At 41.3% G+C, this 19,300-nt stretch overlaps 1 protein-coding gene across 5 annotated transcripts in view; it reads left to right on the forward strand.

Moving 5' to 3' along the window:
• Nucleotides 1-19,300, forward strand: part of syt14a (synaptotagmin XIVa) — a 35,081-nt gene that overhangs the window by 536 nt on the left and 15,245 nt on the right. For 2 of the 5 annotated variants that reach the window (XM_069723172.1, XM_069723175.1), the window contains exons 2-3: nt 10,408-10,455; nt 16,837-16,989. In XM_069723172.1, coding sequence (XP_069579273.1) covers nt 10,408-10,455; nt 16,837-16,989 — 201 coding nt within the window. Of the gene's footprint in view, nt 1-239; nt 278-10,407; nt 10,456-16,836; nt 16,990-18,945; nt 19,054-19,300 lie in introns of those variants that run through there. The other 3 variants (XM_069723173.1, XM_069723174.1, XM_069723176.1) reach the window with 3 other exon arrangements.

Here is a 19,300-nt window from a genome sequence, read left to right on the forward strand (position 1 = left end):
GTCTGCAGAAGTCCGTCAGTCTGTCTGCAGAAGTCCGTCTGTCCGTCTGCAGAAGTCCGTCAGTCTGCAGCTTCACAACTTGTATTGGTTTGTCCTCATTGAGCTGTGTTGTGGTTCCTCTGTCGTGTCCACTCGTCACCTCTGCTTATGTAACTTTGCAGGTCGTAAGCAGCTTTTGGTGCTTCATTTGTTCGATCACTTTGAGAATGTAATACCTTCAGCGTTGGAGAACATGAAATGCCACCGGAAGGAGGACATGCCACAGCTTTAATGATAGGTGACCTGGTTTTTGATATAATGGAGTGGAATCGGTTTTTGTTTTCTCCTTTTCAATCAGAGAAAAGCTGTGCTCTGAAAAATGTCATCGCTGATAGGAGTTGATCTAAATCAAGTGGAAAATAACACACATATTTAAACTTGTTTTTATTTTAAAAGTTGTGTTAAAAGCAAAGCTTGGAAGGCAAATTGAATTCAGGAAACCATAAAGTGAAACGTGGATTGAGCGTACAGTAGACGTCCATGCAGAGTTTGGTGTTTTCTACATTGTGTGATCACAAGATTGGGTTTAAAATGCTACATTTGTTTTACAAGTTGTTCTTAATTAGCCCCACTGTAGATCGTTGTTTCTGTTTCATTTATTAAAAGGTAGAAGAGCTTGTAAAAGTTTACACGGTCATCAGTCTTCAGTGGGAAGGGGAATAAAAATAGGACAGCAGAGTTCACCTCTGGAAAACAGCAGTGACGTGAGCTTGTTAAATGTGCCATCCACGCAGCTCGGGCTCATCACACTTTACATTGTGAAATTCACACACAGTGGTGAGAATGAGCTTCATCAGTGTTGTGATGAAGGATCTGGAAAAAACATGGTGATTTTTTTTTTTTTAAATTGTATGCTTTTTTTTTTTTTAAACAAAATCAATTCAGAAAAGATGCAGAAAACGAACACAGTCACACAGAGTACACTGGAAATGGCTTGAGGGTGTTTCTTTCCCCATATTTTCAATCTTTTTCCATAACATGTAACAGAAAAGCAAAAGGAGCTTCTCAGTGCCACAAATTCATATTTCCTATCCTCTATATTCAGGATTTCACTCAATGTAAAAAAAAAAAAAAATCACAGCAGGAGACCATCAGTGGTCACTTCCAATATCATAAGTCACGGTCTCGCCACCATCATACCGTTTACCCAGTTCATCAGAGAGCCACACCTCGGCTGAGTGAGAGCCCCCCCGCCCGCCCGCTGACCTCAACTTCCACACTGCATTAGTCAGCAAAGTGCCGTTTCCTGAGAGGCCGTGATTACGGCGGCTGCTGGCAGCGATATTTCACCCGAGCTGGTCGGCTCCGCTGAGATTCATGCAGCAGCTGCAGGGCTGACGGACACCTGCAGCATCCAGAGGGAGGCTGGTGCTGTTTGAACTCGCGATGTTGGGTCGGGTGAACATCATGAGGCGTCACTAAAAAAAACCCCAGAAACAAGTTGTTTCTGCTTGACAGAATTTATACGTAATTTTGTCTCTTTTTGTGATTTTGTGCCGACGCGTTTTCTAAATAACACCTTCAAACAACAAACACATTCAGTCTGCATTTACCATCTCCATTACTGATGAAGCTTTCATTTATTTTTCCATTTTAATATGAAAAAGTAAAAAAAAAGGTGATGAAATTGCTTATTTCTTCCATTAAAAAGGCCATTTTAGTTTTAAAAATGTTTTACACACGTGACTGAACGGTAAAAGTACAAAAAAAAGATTCAAGAAACTGGCAGTGTTTTATGAGTGTTTCATAATGTGGAAATCATTTTGAAATGATAGTTTTTCTGAAGCCGAATGTGATGTGTGAATCACAGATTTCAGCTTTCTCGATGCCTCCAGGCTCATATTTTAGAGGATTAAGAGACTTTAATAATGTATTCAATGACATTCACTTGTGTGATCGAGTCTGTTTATTTTGCTAATTCGTCTCTGAATCATCATCTTTTATTATCACAGCGCGCTGCTTTAAATACTAAATCTGAGCTCCTTAAGCGTCTTAATTGGATCTAAGCAGAGAGATCTCCGTGAAAAGACCACAGAGCGACTTCACGCAGCTTCTCAAGTAACTTATCACTAACCGACGGACTTAGATGTGAGACGGACCACGCGGTCTCTTCTAGTTCCACTATGATCCCAACAGGCTTCCTAACGAGGAATATTTCATCTGCTCTGTTCTGGAGAGCGAGAAACAGGATGTGTTGTGTTCACAACCAGAACGTCTGTGGAACATTTGAGTTGAGATAGAAGAGCTGGAAGAGAGAAATACATTACTTTGATCGTTGAAGTGTTTCCTGTTATGGAGCATAAATTAAACCGAGAGACTTCAGTGTCACGAGTTAGAGGACGGAGTGAAGCTCTAGATCAGAACATCCCCCCGCTGGTGCTCTTGACCTGACGATTAAACTGATTAGTTTGATGTTCTGCCCGTCTTTAAAATGCACATGTCACTCAACACATCTCTCCAGAATCGATGCTTCATCGCTGTCGACTTTTCTGGAGCTTTTCAAGGGTCTCGGTTGCGAGTTGGACACAAACTTTGATGTGCACAGTGTGCTCAGGTTCACGGTGATATCACAGAAACACGTGGCTGGAGGTACTGGTGCTGATCCAGAACCGTAACTTGGCTCTGTGGATGTGACGGCGCTGCTGTTGGAGGAGACCAAAAAACGGAGCTCTCAGGAGATCAAGCTGTTTATCACATAGAGAACATAAATATGGACACATCTTCCAGCTCTGGAAAGTGAGGCCAGTGAGGAAGTGCCTTCCACTGCAGTACCACTGATGACCACTGGGGGTAGGCTCCAGAAAGGCTCTGGCTCCAAAGACTCCCCATTCAATTTTTCTCATGAAAAACAAAGCCTATCATTTTTTCCCACAAGTCATTACGGCGTACGTCGTTAACTTCAGTCCTGAATGTTCTTGCACTTTGTTTGAAAATCATCCCATCGTTAATGAGATATAAATGCACATTAGCAGGTTGTTGTGGAGGCGGTCCAAGTTTTACAACCAACGAAGCAACACGCCAGGAACGTCAGCGTCACGCCTAAAAGTCCTGAGATCCTGAAGACGACTCCCGGTGGAACCGGCACACGTGAACTTAAACTGATGAGTTTCGACGTCATGTGACTCGTGCACGTGATCTCCTGATGAGTTGTGCACGAGGACGTCGCTTCTCAGTGCAGCTTTAGCGTCTTGTCTTTAACTGTATGCTCGCTAACCCTCCCAGGAATCTTTGATTTCTCCGAGGTTTTAATAAGCGGTAGTTTTTCTCCACGAGGAAACACTGCTCTGCGCTGACTCGTCCTTCAGGAGGCTGCGTGTTCGATTTTTGGATCTTTTGTCTGTTTGAGACGAGGCGACAGATTTGTTACTCGGAGGATTTTGTGCAGTTCGGTGATTGGTTGGTTCTCCAGCTGACGCAGAGTCCGGTTGGGAGTCTCAGCTCAGGTCATTTTATCCTTCTTAGGAAGGATAATCCGACGCTCATTATGACAGTGATGGATATGTCATCAGATACAGAGACGGTTGGGAATAATAGATTTACTGAAAGGAAAAAGTTGTTTCCCCTGTAACATTGTCTGCTGCCTTCATCCCAGACTTAAGATATTATCAACTTCAGACTATTTGTGAAACGACGACACTTACATCTACTTTTTCACTTCTAAAAATAAGGTATCAGCTGTGCTATTTTTGAAAGTGTGTTTCCATCGCTCGGGGCTGCGGATGGTAAAATAGAGCAACGGTTCGCTGTGACTTCACACAAAAGAAAGTAATCAGACCAACAGATTCTGTCGTGGAGATGTTTGGTCTGAAGAAGCTGCAACAGCTTCCTGTTGCAGCTTCTTTAGCTCAGCTGCCGGGTGAACCGGCTGATCTTTGACGTGCTGCACCCTCCAGCAGCTGATTGGCTCAGCCGGAGCTGAATCTGAAGCCGCTCCATGATGACAACATGAGTTCATGAACAACCCGATGAAGCGTCACCCGTCAATCTGCCGGCTTCAATAAAGACACCGAGTGATTTTTAAATGCCGACAAGAAATTTGTCCCGTAAATCAATTATTGCCGAGAGGACATCAGCACCCCAAACAATCCGTCAGACGGTGTTCCTCTCGCCTTAAAGTGCAACTTGGGATATAACAGAGAAGTAATTATCTTTTACAAAGTGACCCACATAAAACAAAATCAATAAATGCTGCTTTCAAGTTAAAGGAATAGTTTGACATTTTGGAAAATATACGTTTGCCTTGTCATGGGAAAAACTTGGCTTTGTCTTGGAGCAAAATCCACCTGCAGCACCATGAAAACTCAGTGATGAACATTGATTCTGGTTTTTGTCTCGACTGAACAGACAATCAGCCAACATGTTGAATCAGTGAGCCAGTTGCTTGCAGCATATTTACCGTACAGGCAGTGTGGTGCTATCAATCTTAATAATATCAGTAATAAATAATAAATGTATTTCCCAAAATTGCTCCTTTACAGCACGAGTTAGATTCTTAACTCGGGCAACGCCAGCAGTTTGTTTCCCGACTTCCTTTTTGTTCTTTCCACTGACCTCAAACCAGCCAGCGTCTCCGTCGGGTCGGTTTCTTCATCCCAACTTTCCGTGTCGCGGCTTCGGTGCGTCCCTCCTGAACCCGGACGCGTCGGCCTCAGCAGCCTGATTAGAGCAGGCAGCTAGAGGAGATTCCTCAATGAAACTAGGACAAGCCCGAAAATAAATCACGCTGCCGGCCCGACCCCAGATGTCTGGGAAAGAATGCGAAGCCACAAACTTCACCTTGATTTAGTTCGCAGAGGCGAGAGCTGAAGTTCAGGGCGAGAAACGGGAACTCGGAAACGCCGCACAGTGTATCGATCACAGCTGGAGCTTCGGATTGATTTATTTCAGGCTCGAGAGGAGATCGGGTCAACCTCTCCATGTAATGAGGTATTTGAACACAGAAAATATCCTCAGCTCAGCGTCCACTACAGGAAGACTGACTGTGATGTGATGCAGCTACACGCTGAAAACATTCACCAACAATTGCTGAATTATCAACGGACATTAATGAGTTTGTTTTCCCATTATGTTATTTCACTTAATATTTTCAGACAAATGAATTGATTTACCTATTTAATAGTCTAAATAGTATTAGTAGGTATGTTTTGTGATCAAAGTGAGACTTTAGGTGATGAAAATGCTTCTCGATCTGAAACGCAGTTGGTAGAAAAGATGCACAAACTACAAGGTGGGCATCGGAGTTCGGTTTTGGAAAAGACTTGGAGCTGCTCGTACAGCAACGGACTCTGACGAGCGTATTTAAGATCACATGCAAGAAAAATGTTATTTTTGACAAGTTTGTTTGTGTGTGTGTGTGTGTGTGTGTGTGTGTGTGTGTGTGTGTGTGTGTGTGTGTGTGTGTGTGTGTGTGTGTGTGTGTGTGTGTGTGTGTGTGTGTGTGTGTGTGTGTGTGTGTGTGTGTGTGTGTGTGTGTGTGAAGGAGCAGAGGGAGCTTCCTCCCACACGCAGCTGCCGAATCGATGTGCTGGACGACTGCAGGAACTCGGCTCTCAGCTCCTTGTTTGTTTGGCAGGAAGGATTTTCATGTTGTGGCGGAACATCTTCCCGGAGCGGCCGCCTGTGTTTACGTGCTCCGATTATCTGTTAATACACCGGTTCAGGTCTTACTCGGGTTTTGACAGTTTTCCTCATGACGATAAATAAAAGCAGCTGATAGTATTTTTCCTCTTTGAGCAGCGACGGGTTACTTTCATAAACCGTGAAGAGAAATGGACGTAAACTTCCGCGATGTGCCCTCTAGGTTTCCTGAAGAGTTTTAAAACTCGGTGTGGGAGGCTCAGATTGTCGCCATCTTGGCTGCGTCTGACTCCCGGCTTGTCCAAAAATGGGCAAAGTGTTGGTGGAGCTGAGGTTGGCCAAATGAAAGGAGGAGGAGGAGGAGGAGGAGGAGGAGGAGAGTCTGAGTGGTTGAAACCAAAGACTGTATATTTAAGTGGATGCAGCTTCAGAGCCTTTTAAGTGAAGCCAGTGCTGAAGTGCAGCGAGTCCAATACCACCAAGAGCTGTGAGGGGTTGATAAAAGCAAAAAAGCCTCTGACTCCATTTCCCTCATAAAAGTCAATCTTTTTTTTTTTTTTCCACAAGTCAATATGGCGTCAGTCACTAGACTCACTCCTTCTGATCGATGCTCTGTCCATCTTAAATTAATTCAATCATTAAAATGAGATATTAGGTTTCATAGAGCGGGAGGTGGGCGGGGCGTAGTGTCTGCTGGCTCCTCCCCAGCTCTTCCAAATATGGTCGCTTCTGGCTCTACACTGCTGAGATGGCTACGAACGACATGCTGAACTCGATGCAGCCAGCTGTGATGTCATCACCATGGAGCCAACCCTTTTCAAATATATATATATATATATATATATATATATATATATATATATATAACCTTTATTTAACCAGGTAAAATCAATTGAGAACCAATTCTCATTTACAATGATGACCTGTCAGCACAGTCCACACAGTGACACAAACAGCACAGATACAAAACAGTATAACAAACACATGAGGAAAAGGCTAAAGACAACATGGGTAAATGAATAAACACTATGTACCAAAATAAACAATACAATTAATAAAAATAAATAAATAAAATGAGAAAGGCAGATTACTGGATTTTCTTTATAAAAATGAGAGAGAGAGAGAGAGAGAGAGAGAGAAAAGCCAGGTCTGGTCAGCAGGTACAGCAGTCAACTATGATTTGCTGCAGCTTTAGTTTGAACATGTTGAGAGAGGTGAGAGCTGCTAGTTTGAGTGTGTTTTGAAGTGAGTTCCAGTTCAAATGTGATGGCACACACCTGTTCCTCAAAGTAGTAGTTACTAATTACTACTTCTTATTTCTTTATTGAAATATCAGTTTTCTACACAATAAATATTCAAGTCTGCAAAAAAAAAACAACAACGAAAAAATGATCAAAATGGCCAAGATCACAGCAAATATTCACATTTTACAAGCTACAAATCAATTTTTATATTTATGAAATAGTCAAATTGTTGTTTGGTGAGACAGACTGACCTTAACCTGCCGTCAAAGGAAGCCCGGCTCTTATTTGCTTCTTATTTTTAAGATGGATGACTTCAATCAATCAAGGAGGAAAATGTCAACATCAGAACTGTCTGTAAATTCTCAGGATGAATTGAGGTTAAACTAGTTAAATGCCAGTAACATTTTACTTTAGCGTGCTCTATTCAGTGTTAACATTTTATTTGTATTTATTTTAGATGCTCATGCTGAATACATGACAAGATTTGTCCACGTTTCTATTTTGTTGTTGTGATGTGTTTGTCGTTCTTTGACTGCACAGATGAGTAACAAACGTGAATCCCTGGAAGCTCGATGAGACTGATTTCTTTATAGATATGTAGTTTACATGCAAAACCTTTTCTGCGAGTAAAAGAATGAGCAGATGAGAAAAAGTTAGTCAGGGGTTTAAAGGGAACGATTAACAGACATAAAAGTCATTAAAAAACACTATCGGAAGTCAAAATTGTGACTTTCTGTACAATTTTTGATTTGCAAAGACAAAAATTTACTTTTAATTTATATTTTATCTTTTATTTTATTTCTTTCTTTTTAATCTTGTCACTTTGGCTTTCATAAAAAAAAAAATCTTAATATAATCAAGTTTCTTGATTTATTTTTCTATTTTTTTGGCTTCTATAAGTTCAGATCTTTGCGTGGTGTGAAGCGAGGCCCATAAATCACTTTGAGCCCGCCGCCGCCGTGACTCCATTTGTTTTAGTGCTTTTTCAGCCTCCAGCGTTCAGAACTGCTGCAGCCGGAGCGATTTGAAAGCTCAACCTGCAGACAGATCCCAGAGCCGCTCAGCTCGGAGACCGGGAGGCCTTCACAAGTGTGAGTAAAAGTTCTGAATTACAATCACTGTCTGGAAGCCCGTCTGGTGCAGGACGTCCCGGCGAGCTCTGGGAAGTCTGAATAACAGTTCAGTGTGTCCGTATCTACCGTCGTGATACTCGGACGCTCCCCGCTGAACACGGCCTGCAGGTCCGACCCGATGCAGGCAGACAGAGGCCGGCAGCGAGGCCGCGCCGGTTGAATGTGGTCTCGCCACAGGACGGTGGTCTCCATGCTGGACTCTCTGATCAAACACGCGTAAAGAAACAGAATCCTTCAATTCTGCACAGGAAGGTGTGATTGACAGAAACGTTTTCTTTGTTGCACAATTTTCACAATTTATTGCGTTTAGTTTCGTCGTCCTTCGTGGATCTCCAAATGTCAGTTTCACTCTGTTGGTTCAGAAGTGTGTTGCAGTCGAGACATTCGTGGTCTGCAGAGGATCAATCACACTGACTTTGATGATTTGGGTTGAAAATGGATTGTTTGTACAGACATCGTTCCCCTTTAATCATAATAACGTTGATGAACCTTTAAGTTTTTATCACGCACCACCAACAGGTCCACCAACTATAACGTAATGCCACTCCCATCAGCATCCCATTACTTTGTGTTTATTAGTTATCATGCTAATGTGCTAAACTGAGATAGCAACAATTACAGCTGCTAAATGACACCAGCATGATGTCGCACACTTTGTCTGGTTCTTCCTGTTTATATTCAGATGTTTGTTTGTCAATAGTTTGATATTAAGACGTGCCGGGTTGGATAGCAGCTGAAAGATACTGGTATAATGTGGGAAAGATGGATCTCTGAATGTTTTCATGTGTCAAACGGTGAGAAAAAGGAGACGCTTACATCATTGCGAGCCAATCAGGTGCCTCGAAATGGCATCTGAGGGTGTTGTGAAATATGGTGAGTCACCTCGATGCTCAATCAAGATTGTTGTGGGCTTTGTAAATGTCAGACCGACTTCAGTAGATGTTCTCGTTTTGAGGGTGATTCAGACAAAATAAAAACTGCAGTTTAATTTTTTTTCTTCAAAGAGAAGTCCTTTAGTAGTTTTTGTTGTAGTCAAATGTGAAATGGCAACACATTTCACATTGTGTTAAATATATTTGGTTTCATCCATTGGATATTATTTCAGGAAGAGAGACCACACCACTGACAACTCATTTTTAAATGATCAATTATCTGACTGTTATTTGTTTTCTTAGTTCATTGGTTGATTATTTGGCTAAAACCAGCAACTTCCTCTTGCAATAGATTATTATTATCATTATTATTATTATGATGTCATCAGATTGATTCCTTTGTCTGAATACAACTCTCAGATTTTCATTTTACTGTCACATAAAACATTCTTCTTCTTCTTCATAAAGCCTCGTCTATTTATCACAAGTGTAAAAGTCAATACGTTTTAAATTGGTCCCTTGAAACTGGTCATATTTTCAGGCCGCTGCAGCGACACGTCTCCGGCCATCAGGTTGATCCTGTGACAGGTTGGAAATAACTGACATAAAACAAGCAGCAAATAACCATAGATAGTTCCTCTTTCTCTGTTTATCCACATATCAATAAATCTGTAAATGTTAAAGTGATCCTGGTAACGCAGTATCTGCTCTGATATGAAGCGAACACCAGCATGAACAGTGGAAGCAAACGGGAACAGCTCCCGTAACTTGTCATTTTTGATCCATTTAGAATAAACAAACGAGAAATCATATATCTGTTATTAGAAGTGTTTCGAGGTGTCGGGAGCCAGATTAGCTGTTTACCCCCATTCCCATCCTTTACGGGAGGCTAAACTTCCAGTGAACAATCCTGTTTCCTGTTCCTCGACAGTGTCACTTCTTTCTTTCCTCACTTTTGCATGTTGTTTTAGGAGCAGAGGGTTTTATTCAAAGGATTCAAAACCAGTTAAGAACAGGAATAAGAGCTGCACCAGTAAAAACCACATTATTCAAGTTGAGTTATAGAGACAAAAGATTACATAAACCCATTTCTCTTTTCAGCCTTCAGTCATGTGACATTTCTCTCTGCACGTTAGAATAAATCTGGAGGGTTGAAACCCACCTGAAGCCTTTGGGGAGCGTATTATCTAACTGAGTAGATAAATACCCGTGCACACCGAGTTATCGCCCATTAGTGCCTCGCTTTGGCCGGAGAAAAGAAAATGTAATTATGTTTGGCGCTTCTGAGTCACCGACAGACTGTTTGAAGAAGTCTTTAACGGCCGACGAATGTTTGTTCGTTGAAGCAGTTTATTTTAAACTCCACCAGCTTGTACACTGAACACCCATCGTGTCCCCGTCAGCGTCTCCTATCTGTGTTATTCCTGTCCTCCTTTTTTGTTGTTGTTCTATTTGTCTCAACGCGTCCCACCATATTTAGATGTCCTGTCTCCTGTTCCCTCCATCACAGCGTGGCTCATTGAACCTGCATTGTCTTTCCAGGTGGCGACCGTAACTGTGGAGTACATGAGCTGATCTGCGTCAGAAAAGGTAGGGCAGATCAGAGCTCTGGGAGGTTGACCTTTGACCCTTTGCACTGCACCTCCCGCTCCACCTTTCCCCATCAGCCTTTATTTAACTGTCACTGTTGAAACTCGTGTGTTGTGTTCGGGGTCGTGTTACGTTCACTGTCGTTGGACGGTTTGTGTTTGTTGTTCTGTGTGTCACCGCTTGTGTTCAGTTTTTTTTTTTTTAAAGCTGAGAAAAGTGGGAGGATTATCTGTCAGGTAGGTTCTCGGTTCATCTGCTGGATGTTAATAAATAGTTATTTGTGCTCATTTACGTTCATAACATGCTGGTGAGGTTGTAGTCAGAGTAGACCCAAAAATACACAATAAAACATGTTGGATTACTGCCCACAAATTACAATAATACAATAATAACAATACGGTAAATATTTTGTATGTATGGGTATGAAACTAGGAGAGCGGTAACGTAAAGATATTTACTTTTATTACTTATTGTTTGCACAGTCTAACAAAAAAACTTTGTTCATGAGTGAAAGTGTATTTATTTGCATATTTTTGTAGTCCTTTATCATTAGTTTTAATTCTCAGGTGGACCCCAAATGCATCCTAAAGTACATTTAAACCCAAACCTACATTTCTGTGCTCCAGTATTATTACATCGTGAGAGCTGCGACCTCATTTTACATATTTCTCATGTCTTGTTAACATCGTAAAAATATTACTGTTGCTTGCCCCTAGCATATATATATGCAAAATAATCCTGGTGTAACCCTCAATATTTAACAAAGAAAACGGCAATAACTGTTGAATTCATTGTTACCATAGCTACTAATTAATTCAGTAAAGAGCCGAACCGCTCCACCGTGAGGGTCATTTTTAAGTAGTGATGTTGTATGAATACGTTGTGTTTCTCTTCGTGCCTCCCGGGTGCGTAAACACGGGTTGTTTTTTGATGTGGATGCATCTGCCGAAGGACACGAAGGTTCTCCAGCTGCCACATTTTTTTATAAAAACACGCTTTTAGCAAATAAAGCTGGTTAGAAAAGCTGCATGTTCAGTGAGAGCACTCGGCGCCTCTCTTCTGGAAAATTCATATTCACAGACTCTTCTGAAGGAAAAAGGTGGTTTTTTTAGAGGGTTGTGCGTGAGCCAGCTGAGTGGCCTGGTTGTGTAAGTGTGTGTGTGTGTGTGTGTGTGTGTGTGTGTGTGTGTGTGTGTGTGTGTGTTTTTTATAATTTGGGCTGCCCCATTTGTTTTTTTGTAACGTTTTGAGATCTCAGAGGAGTGTGTTGTGTGTTCAGGTTTGTGTCGGTATTGTGCTCCAGAGCATTGTGTGTGTGTGTGTGTGTGTGTGTGTGTGTGTGTGTGTGTGTGTGTGTGTGTGTGTGTGTGTGTGTGTGTGTGTGTGTGTGTGTGTGCGTGTGTGGGGGAGTGTGTATGGGAGTGCTGAGAGTGCTCATGAGCTGCCTGTGGAGTGTGTGGGTGGTTTTTGTGGTTTTTCAGGAGTTTTTTTTTGTTCTTTTTGACACTGAACATAGCAACTGTTTCCATGCAGACGGAGCTCAGCAGAGACACAATAAACAAGCGTTTTTTTGTTGTTGTCAACAATGGCGGTAAAGCGCATCTCCATTAGTTTTCCAGTGTTTTCCACTGATGTTCATCATTGTATAGGTACATCACTGACATACCTGAGGTGGGTCGCCATGACAACAAGGTCAGCCGAGCATTCCCGATGTCCTTTTACCCAGCAACGTCCCCTTGAGGGATCTTTAAATACCTCAATGCATTGTGGGAGATGTTGTTTTTTCCAGTGCGTCCTCCTGCGTCTCAGAAATCCCTGTAATAATAGATGATGACTGAGAAGGACGCCGGTGAACACCGTCAGCGTTGAGACTCTTGAAAAGGCTGTTCTGGATTATGATGGTGAATTTATAAATATGCATGTTGTCAGTTGTTTGAGATCCAGTCAAGGTCACTCAGTTCTAACCAGACATGAAGGCTCAATGTTTTTAAGATCACCTGTTCGGTCATCTCATGATAACACAGTGAACCAACCTGTCTGTCACATCTACTCAGTCAGTCTGAGAGAATCACAACCGTCCTTCATGTTTTTCGGTCTCTCAAAGAAATCAAATAAATAATACTTAGAACATTTGGAGGAACTTGCAATTTAGCAAAATTCCCACAAAATGTATAATGAAAAAAAAGTTCCTGCTGAAAGTATTACAGCACAAAGTCAGACTTTTCCAAACAAAATCTGCTTCATCTCCAAAACGAACTCCTCATTTTACAGTCAGCGAGGCTCTTCAACCTCTGATCTCATCATCAAAACCAGCCGACCGCTGGCTGACTGTGTTTTGGGGAAAAGTGGTCTTATCATGGGAATAATTCAAGTATTAAATTAGTTTTGAACACACTTACAGTTGTAAGAGACTGAAGTCTGTTTTTGTCAACACAGTCGGCCGATTTGTTGAATAAATATTTTCTAAAAAGCATTTAAAGCCTTTATTTATTAAGATTTTGTTTCTTTTTAAAAAAAAAAATATATATATATATATATGTATATATTACAGGCTGTCTGCTTCATAAAACTACGTCACATTCACAAACTTTTCATAACTTTGAGCCTGAGGTTCTCTAAATTCAAAAAATAAGTTTTGAATTGATAACTTCAAGATTTTCGTGATATTCAGTTTGTTTATTATCATATAAAGTTATTACATTCGACTCTTTATTAGTTTTCCACAAAAACGTGTTGAAACTGCAGATTACGTTGTAAGTTTTGAGAAAAGCAGTTGCAAAATCGCGCAATTTTGAACGCAACACGGAGCGACGTAACAGAAACAACAGTGGCAGAAAATCATGACAAATCAAGGAACCTTTAATATTTTGGGTCACTAATAACTTCAGACTTTTGAGATAAAAACATGAAGAGAACTGCTTCTTATTCTTTTTGGCATTTTGATATTCGAGTGCTTCATTGAATGAAAGGGATGAATTTGACAGTTTTGAATCTCAATGAAAAGAAATCAAAGCGTCCACATTTATCTCCACCGCATAAACCTGATTTACAGTTTCTTTTTATAGACGTCTGTTAATTCATTGAATCGTTTCAGGTTATCAGCAAGCAAAGCATTTTATGTCATATTTTCCATATTTAGTTTTTTTTATTCCAAATATAAGTAGGAGATAATTCCCTGAAACGGCCTCAGTCCACTGCTGTCGTGGATTTGTTGCCATCATGAGAGAAGAATCTGAAATCTGTCGGTCATTATTCTGTCGTGAAATTACAAATATGTCTGTTTCAAAAAGAGTTTGATCCGAGTCTTCCTGAAAGTCCTCTCGTTCTTCAGAGGAACTTACGGTCTGCTAGATTTTTATAACTGTTACAAGGCTGCTTCTCCACATTATTGTTCGCTGCGCTTCTTGTGTAACAAAGTGTGTTATTGTTTAATCTGCCTGTGAGTCATCAGTCGGTCCCACACACATTATCTAAGGGCTATTCTCAGGGTTTTAATGGAATACTTTTGATTTGGTGAAGTCAAAAAGGAATATGAGAAATTATGTTAGACAGCTTAAACCACGCAGCACCCACGCAGTGTTACAGCACCGGTGCTGCACTGTTTCCTGGAGAAAAAGATTATTTATTTGGATTGAAAAATTCTTCTTTTCTTTTTTTTATATTAAGGGAGCAAACAGAGGACAGAAGCACGAGCACAGAGGTTGTGTGCATATTCAATCTAAATATTGTAGTTTTAAGTCAGGAGTGTAACCATTGAATATTCTTTCCCCGCCGCTCCATCTGTGCTGTGAATAATTCAGTCAACAGTGAGGAGCCGGCGCAGCGTGAGCAGACAGGCATTCCCCCGGGACGACGCCTCCTGCTCCCGCTGCACCCCGTGACCAAACATCGTGGGCTCCCAACAGTAGTCTCGGCTCATTACGACAGAGGACAAACAATTACTCCACAAAAAAAATCGGCCACTTTTTAAAAAAAATTATTATTCTTTTCGCCGCTCGCACATGTTTCCAGGCTCAAAAGTCGAGGCGAACACGAGCTGGAAATAAAAGCACAGCAGGTTATGTAACTTTTTTTTTTTTTTTTTTTACTTCCTGAGGTGTGAGTCTGGCTGTTCAGTCCTATTGTTACATCGACCCGGGCAGCTCCCCGTCAGCTTAAATCTACAAGTTTTCATCTTTAAACTGAAATTAGAAGTTTGTTTAATGATGTCATTTCGAGTGCAAAAACAAAAATACAGGAACAAACATGTTTTTCCTCCAAATGTAGCTTCATTCAGTCGAGACATTAATGACAGGCAACAGACACATTATGCGGTAAATAAGATGTGGTGGAAGATCACTCTCGTTATCTTCCATTTGTACCGTTCGGTCTAATTGAACAAAATGGACTTCACATACGGTGATTTCAGCTTCATTCATCACTCAGCTGCAATGAGAGGAGGGAAAAATATATTCGCTTTAATTGCGCTAAAAACCTGGTCTCGTCTTCTCTTTTATCACACGGCCCTTCGGGTCAATGCATCTCCGACATCTGTTCTCCGCTGGCTGCTGCTAAGTACCTTCGCAATTAATGTTAATAAGTCTGAAATAAGTCCGCTGATGTCATCGTCAGAGCTCAGGTGTGTACTTTTGAAAGATGTGGGCTTCTAGCAGGCAGGGTAATGATGCCCTGGGTGCATTGTGGGAAATGTTGGGTGTGCTGGGAACTAAAAATCTGAATATTTCAGACTCCTTTTCTTTGATTTAGTCTCTAATGAAAGTGCATCATTAAAATGACGGAGTCCCCCTTTACACTAGTTTCAACCCTTCATAGTTCGATAGTGTCGGTGGAGTCTCATATTCTACATTTTTATTGCACCATCCATTCCTCTGTTCTCCCTCCTCTCCACAGGAGGACGGCGAGCAGGCCGAGCGCTGCTCAACTTTACTTTTTCCATCGCAAACTTAGTGTTTTCAGATCCCACATGTTGAACTGTGAATAAAAACCTCTTCTGCAACACGGGAGGAAACAAACATCAGTATTCACAGTTTCATTTCATGATGCACCGTCTGGGATCTGCTGGTTTTATGATGCACTTTCTGGAATAGTTTCACCACAGTAAACAACATGTGTGTCAAACTCAATAAAAATGGATTTAAGAAGCTCTTTACTGCCACAAGATGGTCGTTGTCTTCCAGCCTTTAGTCGTGTCTGAACATCAGTTGTTTTCTTCATTATGAGAGAAACTCAGCCTGTTTGCACTTGATAAATACATTTGAGACGAACTTTTTGCTCTACGTTTTTTAATGTCGACATTTTATTTTAATCTTGGACAGTTTGCTGGTCGAAGTTTTCCTCCGTGTCTTTTCGGGGGTGTAAAGCACTTCATATGTTTGAGACACTCTGGAGACGACAGACCGGAGTCGTTTCATCCCCCTGATGACGCCTCATTATCTCGCCAACGTAAAATGTCAAAGAATCTGCTGAAGTCGCTGCAGGTGGATTACTGGTGAACTTTAGCTGAAGTCTAGAAAGTGGAAATGTTCTCCGAAATATTTTGGATTACATTTTTTTTTTAAATATTTGTTATATTAAACAGTCGGCGGTGGTTGAAGACAAAGATGTTTGTCTTATTGAACGTTGGAATCGGGAGAAGAGAAAAACCTTCCTGATATCGTACCCTCATGTAGCTGAAAGGTCATACGTGATGTGAAAGGTCATACGTGATGTGGAAGGTCATACGTGATGTGGAAGGTCATACGTGATGTGGAAGGGAAGGTCATACGTGATGTGGAAGGTCATACGTGATGTGGAAGGTCATACGTGATGTGGAAGGTCATACGTGTGCTTCATCAAACAAACGTTCTGGTTCAATAAATCCCGTCTGCATGTCTCCTGATGTTTATTTGCTGATGTCACTGTTGTGTTTAATGAGATCTGACTCGTCTCTCTCTCTCTCTCTCTCTCTCTCTGTGTGTGTGAAGTGATGTTGCACCTGAACCTGTTGCTATGGCAACCAGCAGGTTGCGTCTCCACAGTGATAGGCCCTCTCTCTCTGTCTCTGTCTGTCTCCCGGTCCTTTCCTCTGTTGAACTGATGTTTGCAGGACGGTCTGATGCTCCTGGACATAAACAAACCACATGGATTTGAATATTGATAAACACTAAGTCCCGTAAAAAAGAATATCACAAAAAAACTGATAGTCTCGATGTTGGCAGGAAATATGAAACACATGTTCAGCATTCTGTTCGTTTTCATGTTCTTCGCTTCCTTTGTTAGCGTCCGGGACTAAAACCATCTCGGCGGCGGCCGCGGGTATTTTCCAAAGTGTGACGTGCGTTAAGTGATTTTTTTTTTTTAAACGCCAAACAACCGACTTCAAGTGGAATTTCTGTGTCCCAGTTTCTCCAGAGGTGCTGGGGTTTCTGACGGCCATCGGACTCTTCATCATCCTCATGACCCTCCTCTTCTGGTACCTCAACAACAAGTTTGCGCTGGAGAACGCAGGAAGCCTCCAGTGCCTCGATGACTTCAGGAAAAACACCGAGCAGCAAGGTGAGCCTGCGTTCACACACACACACACACACACACACACACACACACACACACACACACACACACACACACACACACACACACACACACACACACACACACACACACACACACACACACACACTGTATGAGCTCAGGTTTGGTTTCTGATCTTTATTCTGCAGAACGACCGCACACATTTTAATTATTGTGATTTGTACACGTGTGAACTTGCTTCTGTCGTCGTCACCACCTGAACCAAATACACTGTTCTGATTGGATAACAATTTCCAAAGAAAAAATAAAACAGGATTTGTTGAACATCTGTTGAACATTTTGAGATTGTGTGTTTTTACTTTGACGTAAAATAATGCTCTTACTCGTCTGAACACAGAATAGCTGAGAACTAGATAGATATTTGACGTAAACAGAGAGAGGGACTAGTTTGACACCGTAACGATCCCTCTGAAGAGCTTCCAGGAGTTTTTCCGCTCATTGTTTCCACCTCATTGGTGTCGTCCATCGTCTTCATAAAGTGATGAAGGCCCTGACCTCGGCACGCAGCCGTTGTCCTCCTGCCACTGGCCTTTGTCAGCCCATGCAGGGATTACTGCTGCTGACAGATTCAGGGCTGTTTACTTGTCGTCCGTCCACCGGGCTTCAGAAGTTTAAAAGGTTGGCGGCCCCGGGAGCCCGAGCAGGGAGTCGTCTCCACCCTGAGAAGCCACCTGCTAAACACTCGGTTCACAACAAAGGGATGCGGTGTAACATGAGGTGACTCCGCTTTGCCCGATGACTCAGACAGATGGGACAATGATGTTTATTTTTCATAAAGTGTGTTACATTTAAAAGCAATTTGGTGAAAGAAGACGACTCTGCTTGTCCTTTCTGCCAAAACTGGTATTTTATAGAAAAACGGTTTCTCTGACAGTCTTTTACTGTTTGTGATTTATTCTCTGTAAGTAAACACATTTTGTGACCGTCATGTGTTTTGGAGATTTTTTTTCAGTCATCATGGGAAATGTTCCAGCCTGCAGTCATTTCAAAGCTCTGCTGCCTCCTGCTGGAGAAAACACGGAGCCACAACTGTTTCAGTCGGAAACACAATGGTGTTGTCGTGGCTGTTTTACTGACATGCAGCATATTGACAAATGCAACATTTAAAAAAAAATACATTTCAACATATTATGGCATCACATGTTGCATATCTTATAGGATATTATATTGTGTTTTCTTTAAGATCAAACTAAACAAATATCACCTACTTTTCTCTGCTATGTTGTGTTCCTTCTTCTATTTTTAATTACCCCCTCATATATATATCATGTGCCTGACAGAGAAAAATACCACTTCATATAATGTAGTCCAAATCAAGACCACCGTTATATATTAATATACCCTCAAAAATCAGCATATAAACAATCCATATCTTCGTTTCACAAACATAAAATCTTTCTTTTTAAATTCACAAATTTAGTATGTTTCTGTATAAAATGCATGTCAGTATGTTAAACCTCTCCACATGGACGACATCTTTTAAAAAACAAAATATTTCCATAATTTTTTGTGTTGCATAACAAGTCGCTGTGTTGCATAATAAGTGTGATTGTGGACGGAGCACCATGGCAACATTATTATTGCAAGAGTTTGTGACACGACTACAGCTGCCTGCTGAACTCCTCTGACTCTAACGGACTCCCTCCCTTCTGTCTTGTTTGTCTAATTGTCTTTTTTTTGTTGAAGCCGTCAGTGACTCAAACATCTTTACAACTGCTGGCTCGTAACTACACACACCTGTTGTCATTAGTCCTTCAAAGCAGCTCTCTCTATTGGCACCTTTTTATTAACTGAGGCACACAAATACCGTTTCCTTCTTGACTCGAGGGTTTTAGACAGAAGAAGAAAAGACAACAAGTTCTGTTTTATCAAGTTTAAGTTCCTTTTATTGTCATCTCAGCCACATACACAGAACCCAGCGGGAAGACCGTGTGCGTCCTCAGAGCCGTGATGTCCCTTCAAAAAGACAACAGTAATTGGACAGTATAGGAGATCAGTAAAACAGTAGATCAATGGCAGCAACATTAAGTGAGTATTTCCGTGCAATATAGGCTTATTTGTAGCTATGTATTTATAAATATATAATCAAAGTGTGTGGCTCCATATAAATGACTTCATGCATCCTGTGCACTAATCAGGAACATGTAAAGTGCATATGTGTCTCTATAAACTAGTCTGATGATACAAATGATCATGAATTAAAGCAGATGGCAACTTTTTAAGTTCAAAGGTTTGAATAGAATTTCTCAAGGCATTTGATATATTAACGTGTCAA

This window comes from Brachyistius frenatus, unplaced genomic scaffold (genome assembly GCF_029030835.1).
Source record: "Brachyistius frenatus isolate BFR_SWC_R1_liver_20210118 unplaced genomic scaffold, ASM2903083v1 Contig_318, whole genome shotgun sequence".
Classification (NCBI taxonomy): Eukaryota; Metazoa; Chordata; class Actinopteri; family Embiotocidae; genus Brachyistius; species Brachyistius frenatus.